Genomic DNA, 10,000 nt, shown 5'->3' on the forward strand with positions numbered 1-10,000 from the left:
CGTCTGAATAAAGAAATCATTTAGAAACATGAAGTAGTTATGTGTGAGTACTATTTCAGCCAATGTTACAATGCAGGCACTGGAAGGTAGCTCATTAGGGTCACGTTGCAGAAGAAAATGTTCCATGGCTTCAATACCACCCTCATGTGGAATATTTGTGTATAACGACTCAACATCAAAAGTAACTAACAAGGTGTTCTCAGGCAGAGGATCAAGAGATTCAATGATAGAGATCATACTGCTGGTGTCCTTTACAAAGGAGGGGAGCTGTTCTGCAAGTGGTCTAATAAAAAAATCCACAAAAGTAGATAGAGGGGCCGTTACTGCATCAATGCCCGCTACAATAGGGGCCGTTACTGCATCAATGCCCGCTACAATAGGGGCCGTTACTGCATCAATGCCCGCTACAATAGGGGCCGTTACTGCATCAATGCCCGCTACAATAGGGGCCGTTACTGCATCAATGCCCGCTACAATAGGGGCCGTTACTGCATCAATGCCCGCTACAATAGGGGCCGTTACTGCATCAATGCCCGCTACAATAGGGGCCGTTACTGCATCAATGCCCGCTACAATAGGGCGCCCTGGAGGGTTTGTAACATTCTTGTTTAATTTCGGCAAAGTATAGAAAGTGGCAATTTTAGGGTGTTGAATGGCCAGAAAGTCATTCTTTTTTAGTTATCTGACCAGAATTTAAATAACCATCTAGGACAGTAAAGATAGTATTCTGAAATTGGGAAGTAGGGTCACTTCTGAGTTTCTTGTAAAAGGTGTTGTCAAGCAGTTGTCTATGACACTCATTTACATAAGCTGTCCTATCCATGAGTACAACCGACCCACCCTTATCAGCAGGACGAATAAGGACTGACGTATCGGATTGTAAATCAAGCAAAGCTTGTTTTTCATCCTTAGATAAATTATGGAAAGATTTGAAGTCCTGTTTATTCTTAAGGAGATGAGCAACATCTTTTTCAACAAGTCTGCAATACGTTTCAATAGAGTGACTGTGATTGGCTGGAGGTACAAAATAACTCTTGCTTCTAAAAGGAGTCGGAGTACGTACAGGTAAGTAACCTACTGGTTCAACGAGAGACTGGGCCAACGGAAGGGCGCAGGTGGCCGCAGGCACGCGCATCGACGAGATGCCGCACCCGACGGGGTAAGAAGAAACGACTATCAGAGGCAGAGGAGACCGTTCACACGGTCCCAGAACCCACGGGACTGAGTGTCTTTAATTTATCAAGCAAGATATTGAGCCCTGCCCATGTCTCTTTGCTTAATAAAGGGTTATCTTTTGTGCCTACAACACAGTGTAACGATTCTGATGTTAAGGTAGACATGTTTAAGTTTTTTAGAAACATCCGTTTAAGGGAATACTTTAGCTCCCCCAATCCTGACACTTCTATTGAACCAGTAGGTTACTTACCTCTACGTACTCCGACTCCTTTTAGAAGCAAGAGTTATTTTGTACCTCCAGCCAATCACAGTCACTCTATTGAAACGTATTGCAGACTTGTTGAAAAAGATGTTGCTCATCTCCTTAAGAATAAACAGGACTTCAAATCTTTCCATAATTTATCTAAGGATGAAAAACAAGCTTTGCTTGATTTACAATCCGATACGTCAGTCCTTATTCGTCCTGCTGATAAGGGTGGGTCGGTTGTACTCATGGATAGGACAGCTTATGTAAATGAGTGTCATAGACAACTGCTTGACAACACCTTTTACAAGAAACTCAGAAGTGACCCTACTTCCCAATTTCAGAATACTATCTTTACTGTCCTAGATGGTTATTTAAATTCTGGTCAGATAACTAAAAAAGAATGACTTTCTGGCCATTCAACACCCTAAAATTGCCACTTTCTATACTTTGCCGAAATTAAACAAGAATGTTACAAACCCTCCAGGGCGCCCTATTGTAGCGGGCATTGATGCAGTAACGGCCCCTATTGTAGCGGGCATTGATGCAGTAACGGCCCCTATTGTAGCGGGCATTGATGCAGTAACGGCCCCTATTGTAGCGGGCATTGATGCAGTAACGGCCCCTATTGTAGCGGGCATTGATGCAGTAACGGCCCTATTGTAGCGGGCATTGATGCAGTAACGCCCCTATTGTAGCGGGCATTGATGCAGTAACGGCCCCTATTGTAGCGGGCATTGATGCAGTAACGGCCCCTATTGTAGCGGGCATTGATGCAGTAACGGCCCCTATTGTAGCGGGCATTGATGCAGTAACGGCCCCTATTGTAGCGGGCATTGATGCAGTAACGGCCCCTCTATCTACTTTTGTGGATTTTTTTATTAGACCACTTGCAGAACAGCTCCCCTCCTTTGTAAAGGACACCAGCAGTATGATCTCTATCATTGAATCTCTTGATCCTCTGCCTGAGAACACCTTGTTAGTTACTTTTGATGTTGAGTCGTTATACACAAATATTCCACGTGAGGGCGGTATTGAAGCCATGGAACATTTTCTTCTGCAACGTGACCCTAATGAGCTACCTTCCAGTGCCTGCATTGTAACATTGGCTGAAATAGTACTCACACATAACTACTTCATGTTTCTAAATGATTTCTTTATTCAGACGAAGGGTACTGCTATGGGATCCCCCATGGCTCCTAACTATGCTAATTTGTATGTGGGTTACATGGAGAAACAATCAATTTTCAACCCTCTCAAAAATGTTTTCTTGCCTAACATCATTATTTGGAAACTGTATAATGACGATATTTTTGTTCTATGGAGGGGTGATGCAGAACTGCTCCAGGCGTTTTATGCTTTTCTTAACTCCTGTTCTGAACATTTGAGATTTACTATGCAATCTGATACACGTCAAATCAGTTTTCTTGATCTTCTGATCGTGTGTGAAGATAATGTTTTATACACTGATCTTTACAGGAAACCTACTGATCGTAACAGTTTGTTGAGGGCTGATAGTTGTCACCCACTTCCCTTGAAAAATAGTTTGCCCTACAGCCAATTCTGTCGAATCAAAATAATTTGTATTAAACAATCAGATTTCGACAGAAATATGGCTGAGACTCAGGATAAGTTCAAGGAGAGGGGGTACAACAATGATCAGATTAATATTGCCATTGAGAAAATTCAAAACAAAACGAGACATGACCTTTTTCAAGGTCAGTCTCGCAAAAAGACGCATTCTTGCGTTCTCACTACCCGCTATTCAAAGTGCTCTGAACAAATTAAAGGAATCGTTCACAAACATTGGCACATTCTGAAATATGATGATAGTCTCAGTAATGTGTTTTCTGACCTTCCCCTGGTCGTATTCTCGCGGGGCAGAAATCTCAGAGACCAATTGGTACACTCTGATTTACCACCCCAAGATATTCCTGAACAACGTCTATCTGCGCCCATACTGGATGGAAACTACAAGTGTAATGGCTGTGCTCAATGCAATGGCACTTATAAATGTAGATCCTTCAAACACCCCCAAACAGGGAAATCTATCCCAATTAAAGGTGTTATTACGTGTTCCACCAAGGCAGTTATTCATCTTATAACTTGTCCTTGTGGTAAAAATTATGTGGGTAAAACAAAGCGTGAATTAAAAGTACGTATCTCAGAGCATCGTAGCACCATTAGGTGCAAAAACTTAACTTACCCAGTTGCGGCCCACTTTTTGGAAGCAAACCATCCGATTTCGCTCTGCGTTATATTGGCATCGAACATGTCACCCTCCCGAGGAGAGGGGGTGACCTTGATCATTTATTGTTAAAACGAGAGGCTGCCTGGATCTTTAATTTAAAGACCCTTGCTCCCTTCGGTCTCAACATAGACTTTGATCTGAAGCCATTCTTGTGATAATTGTGATTTTGCCATTGTAATTGTTTGTTAGATACATTTTAGACTACAAATGCTATGATCGTATGCTATCCATTTGTTTGTCTTTTTGTATGTTCTTTGTATGCCATTTTTTTAAATATTTGAGTTAACCAATGATATTAGGCCATACTTGGCCATGATTACAAACACCTGTGTGTCTCTTGACACTATATAAATGACTCATCTCGCAGTGTTTGTGATGATACCCTGATGAAGACAGCTTCGCTGTCGAAACGTTGGTGATTACATTTTTGCATCTGAGCTCTTAGAGTGTGCGGCTTTCCTTTATTTTCTAGTGTTCTACTCCGCTAGACAGCACCTCGCCTTTAAAGGTGTGCGTTTCTTTTTTCTAGACAGGACTTGATTATGACAGAATTCCAAGCTGGGAAGCTGGGGATTTTGATTGACACTCCAAGGGACCATTAGGGTGGCCTGGTTATGGCTAGGGGGTAGGATTTAGGTGGGACGTGGTTCAGGAAGTCACTTGTGTGACTGATTTAATTATTAGCTTTTATTCTAAGATTTTATAACATGATTTTATTTGGGGATTATTTCTCTGAGCATCTGTTTAATAGATTGCAGTCAAACAGCTGCCCTGATGAAAAAAAACCTTTGATCTCGAGAGAAAGAGAAAGAGAGAAGAGAGGAGAGACAGAGTGTGTACGATGACAGTTCGTCAATGACACGACAGAGACAGAGTGAGAAAGAGAAAAGGGAAGAGCAACACTCCTCTCTCTACCTCTTTGTGCATCTTGTGGTAATAATGTGCGTGAGTTGAGACAACAACAATCAACGGAAAATATTTACCAACAAAAAACAAACAACCAAAACAGAAATGATCACCATAGCAACCTGTGGGAAAGCAAAACAACCATCACACCACAACAACGACAGTCATGCTGAGTCCTGTGTTACCTTGACAACACCAACCTCCTGTACGGGCATGCGTTCACAAGATCTTCAATGAGCAGTCATGTGACCCGGCCGTGTGTGTGTGTGTGTGTGTGTGTGTACCTCTTGGGCCTCTCATTGAGGCTGGTGCTGCGAGCACGGAAGCTGCTCTGAGTGTCCTGGGTGTCATCAAACGGCATCAGAGCATTAGAGCGCAGACCCTGGAGAGAGAGAGGAGAGCGGAGAGAGCGAGGAGAGAGAGAGAGCGAGGAGAGAGAGAGAGCGAGGAGAGAGAGAGAGAGCGAGGAGAGAGAGAGAGAGAGAGAGAGCGAGGAGAGAGAGAGAGAGAGCGAGGAGAGAGAGAGCGAGGAGAGAGAGGAGAGAGAGCGAGGAGAGAGAGAGAGCGAGGAGAGAGAGAGAGCGAGGAGAGAGAGAGCGAGGAGAGAGAGAGAGAGCGAGGAGAGAGAGAGAGAGCGAGGAGAGAGAGAGAGCGAGGAGAGTGGTTACAAGGAAAATGACTCAGGAAACAGGTAGACTATTACACACGTGTAAACACAGAGAACACACACCTACCTTGGTGATGTACTGCACAAAGTCCTTTCTGAAGGTGAGTCTGCAGCGGATAAACCACATGGAGATGACATGGTGAGCCAACGACACAATGTACTGGTTAAACCTGGAGAGAGACACAACGTCCTGGTTAAACCTGGAGAGAGAGACAACGTCCTGGTTAAACCTGGAGAGAGAGACAACGTCCTGGTTAAACGTGGAGAGACAACGTCCTGGTTAAACCTGGACAGACTCAATGTCCTGGTTAAACCTAGACAGACTCAATGTCCTGGTTAAACCTAGACAGACTCAATGTCCTGGTTAAACCTAGACAGACTCAATGTCCTGGTTAAACCTAGACAGACTCAATGTCCTGGTTAAACCTAGACAGACTCAATGTCCTGGTTAAACCTGGACAGACACAATGTACTGGTTAAACCTGGAGAGAGACAATGTACTGGTTAAACCTGGACAGAGACAATGTACTGGTTAAACCTGGAGAGAGACAATGTACTGGTTAAACCTGGAGAGAGACAATGTACTGGTTAAACCTGGACAGACACAACGTACTGGTTAAACCTGGAGAGAGACAACGAACTGGTTAAACCTGGAGAGACACAATGTACTGGTTAAACCTGGAGAGAGACAATGTACTGGTTAAACCTGGAGAGAGACAATGTACTGGTTAAACCTGGAGAGACACAATGTCCTGGTTAAACCTGGAGAGAGACAATGTACTGGTTAAACCTGGAGAGAGACAATGTACTGGTTAAACCTGGAGAGACACAATGTACTGGTTAAACCTGGAGAGACACAACGTACTGGTTAAACCTGGTAAGACACAATGTACTGGTTAAACCTGAAGAGACTCAATGTCCTGGTTAAACCTGGAGAGAGACAATGTACTGGTTAAACCTGGAGAGAGACAATGTACTGGTTAAACCTGGAGAGAGACAATGTACTGGTTAAACCTGGAGAGAGACAATGTACTGGTTAAACCTGGAGAGACACAATGTACTGGTTAAACCTGGAGAGACACAATGTACTGGTTAAACCTGGAGAGACACAACGTACTGGTTAAACCTGGTAAGACACAATGTACTGGTTAAACCTGAAGAGACTCAATGTCCTGGTTAAACCTGGAGAGAGACAATGTACTGGTTAAACCTGGAGAGAGACAATGTACTGGTTAAACCTGGAGAGAGACAATGTACTGGTTAAACCTGGAGAGAGACAATGTACTGGTTAAACCTGGAGAGAGACAATGTACTGGTTAAACCTGGAGAGAGAGAGGGAGTGGGAGGGAGTTAGAGAAGGGTAGAGAGAAGGAGGGAGGGAGAGAGAAACAGAGAGTGAGAGAGCGTGTGTGTGTGCGCGTGTACTCACTTGGAGGGGTTGGTGTAGGGCAGGGAGATGGCGAACACACTGACGTACTGCTCTGCTACGAAGTAAGCATAGAGATGTGGCAGCCGCACCAGAGCTACAACACACACACACAGTTAGCATGACATAATCTAACCTTGCCATGTGGCACCATCATCAACAGGTAAGGATGTAATAGGGTCACTGATTCTACAACTGAACAAGTTATCTTCCCTGTAAAGACACTAAAGTTTATAACATGACTGTGTGAGGTATATTAGGGGTGTTTCCCATATGTAAACATTATCTAACATGAACTAGGAAGTGAAATACAAAGAATCCTTCACACAATCATCGGCTGATCTAACTTCCTGTATATACAGATCCTGTTCTCTGATTGGCTTCCATCTATCAGGGCGTGTAAACTAGGGTGTGTTCTCACTGGACAGGAATTCCAGCATGGGCGACGCCATGGCGACGGTTGCCGAGATGTGCGTCAGCTTGACGATGAGGGCGGGGAGGAGTTTAACCATGATGTCAGGCATCTCCACGGTGCACATTGTCAGGGCAACCACACACTGCTTAGCACAGCGGTATATCAGCCCTGCCTCCAGACACTGAACCAACTCCCTCTGAGAGATGAAGGGATGGCAAGAGAGAAGAGAACAACGATGATGTTATTTATGAGCAGATATCGAGATGAAGCTCTCAAAAAAGGCACAAGTCGTTTTTACCTGCCCGAGGATTATGGTCACTTGCCCAAATGTTTTATTTTCTACTTAGGCCTACACTCACAGAATCCATTAACGGAATTGTCTTGCACTCAAACATGGGGTCATGGCATTTACCAGCCATAGTTCCCAGTGATTTAAATTCAGCAGCCACTTTTTACCAGCCATAGTTTCCAGTGATTTAAATTCAGCAGCCACTTTTTACCAGCCATAGTTTCCAGTGATTTAAATTCAGCAGCCACTTTTTACCAGCCATAGTTTCCAGTGATTTAAATTCAGCAGCCACTTTTTACCAGCCATAGTTTCCAGTGATTTAAATTCAGCAGCCACTTTTTACCAGCCATAGTTTCCAGTGATTTAAATTCAGCAGCCACTCAGACTTTTTACCAGCCTAAAAAACAGCTACATTGAATAGACCAAGAAAATGTGTCCATCACAGAAATGTGATGAACAGGCTGTGCTCACATCTCCAACCTGCTGTGATAAGAGACGTGTGGATGATCACTACACTTCTAAACCTCTACAGTAGCCTAATAGTAGACTACACTTCTAAACCTCTACAGTAGCCTAATAGTAGACTACACTTCTAAACCTCTACAGTAGCCTAATAGTAGACAAGTGGACTACACTTCTAAACCTCTACAGTAGCCTAATAGTAGACAAGTGGACTACACTTCTAAACCTCTACAGTAGCCTAATAGTAGACAAGTGGACTACACTTCTAAACCTCTACAGTAGCCTAATAGTAGACAAGTGGACTACACTTCTAAACCTCTACAGTAGCCTAATAGTAGACAAGTGGACTACACTTCTAAACCTCTACAGTAGCCTAATAGTAGACAAGTGGACTACACTTCTAAACCTCTACAGTAGCCTAATAGTAGACAAGTGGACTACACTTCTAAACCTCTACAGTAGCCTAATAGTAGACAAGTGGACTACACTTCTAAACCTCTACAGTAGCCTAATAGTAGACAAGTGGACTACACTTCTAAACCTCTACAGTAGCCTAATAGTAGACAAGTGGACTACACTTCTAAACCTCTACAGTAGCCTAATAGTAGACAAGTGGACTACACTTCTAAACCTCTACAGTAGCCTAATAGTAGACAAGTGGACTACACTTCTAAACCTCTACAGTAGCCTAATAGTAGACAAGTGGACTACACTTCTAAACCTCTACAGTAGCCTAATAGTAGACAAGTGGACTACACTTCTAAACCTCTACAGTAGCCTAATAGTAGACAAGTGGACTACACTTCTAAACCTCTACAGTAGCCTAATAGTAGACAAGTGGACTACACTTCTAAACCTCTACAGTAGCCTAATAGTAGACAAGTGTTGACTAAATGAACGACTGCTAACGACATTTATTCCCTCAATATTGGGAGTTGAGACATGCAGTTAACAGCAGGAGAGAGCTGAGATTCTTCCCTTTTAACCAAGTTAGCTGCAACTGGCAGGTGTTAATGTGTTCATGTCTGTTTGTGAACTTAAACATTTACTAAGTAGACTAATGCTTCTAATGAAAATACGCTCTTCACCTTAATCAAAACAATGTTTTCATTGCATATTTCAGTGTGTGTGTGTGTGTGTGTGTGTGTGTGTGTACCTGTCTGGCCTGTTCTAGGTAGTTGTGGTATGATGTGATAGCAGTGAGAACAGGCACTACAGCCAGCTGGACATCAGTACGACTGAAACCATCTGGAGTCTTCTTCAGACGCTCTGAGATAAGACGGTCTGTCACCTACACACACAGACAGACAGAGAGCGAGACAGACAGAGAGACAGAAAAAAAACACATGGGCACAAATCCATAGTGTCAGTGATGGACCAGAGAAAGATCAAAGTGAATAATTTGTGTGTGTCGTTACATTCCCCAGCAAGAAAACTGAAATAATGTCTCTCAAACAGAAGGGGGAACTAACACCGACAACCAAACCAGAACAGGAGGGGTTGTAAAAGACAGTCCTGGGGATGTCCACATCAGAGTTGACTAGCAACAACGACTGGAACCTACAAGACAGCCACCATCAGCACCCACTAAACCAGATCAGATCAAGGATGGTTAGTCTAGAGAATCTAAATAGAGAGCGCCAACTAAAGACGCTCCCACCTCTCATGACTACTGGAGCACTGGGACAGACACTGTTAACCTGTTAGGGCTAGGGGGCAGTATTGACACGGCCGGATAAAAAACGTACCCGATTTAATCTGGTTACTACTCCTACCCAGTAACTAGAAAATGCATATAATTGTTTGATTTGGATAGAAAACACCCTAAAGTTTCTAAAACTGTTTGAATGGTGTCTGTGAGTATAACAGAACTCATATGGCAGGCCAAAACCTGACAAGATTCTGAACAGGAAGTGGCCTGTCTGACAAGTTGTTGTTCATCTTGGCTCTTTTTATTGAAGACTGAGGATCTTTGCTGTAACGTGACACTTCCTACGGCTCCCATAGGCTCTCAGAGCCCGGGAAAAAGCTGAATGATATCGAGGCAGCCCCAGGCTGAAACACATTATCGCGTTTGGATAGTGGCTGGTCAGAGTACTCTGAGACTCAGGCTCGTGCACGAGGGCACGAGATGTTTTTATTTTCTCTCTCTTTGTACGTATAC

General features: G+C 43.5%; 1 protein-coding gene across 1 annotated transcript in view; it reads right to left on the minus strand.

Annotated features, from left to right (window-relative positions):
* Positions 1 to 4,165: 4,165 nt before the first annotated feature.
* LOC123731950 (tuberin-like) overlaps positions 4,166 to 10,000 on the minus strand; it is a gene marked incomplete at its 5' end in the record, with an annotated part of 32,171 nt that continues 26,336 nt past the window's right edge. Inside the window, 5 exon segments of the mRNA XM_045711339.1 lie at positions 4,166 to 4,959; positions 5,312 to 5,414; positions 6,674 to 6,767; positions 7,092 to 7,281; positions 8,993 to 9,127. Coding sequence (XP_045567295.1) covers positions 4,819 to 4,959; positions 5,312 to 5,414; positions 6,674 to 6,767; positions 7,092 to 7,281; positions 8,993 to 9,127 — 663 coding nt within the window.

Source organism: Salmo salar, unplaced genomic scaffold (assembly GCF_905237065.1).
Source record: "Salmo salar unplaced genomic scaffold, Ssal_v3.1, whole genome shotgun sequence".
NCBI classification, from domain to species: Eukaryota; Metazoa; Chordata; class Actinopteri; order Salmoniformes; family Salmonidae; genus Salmo; species Salmo salar.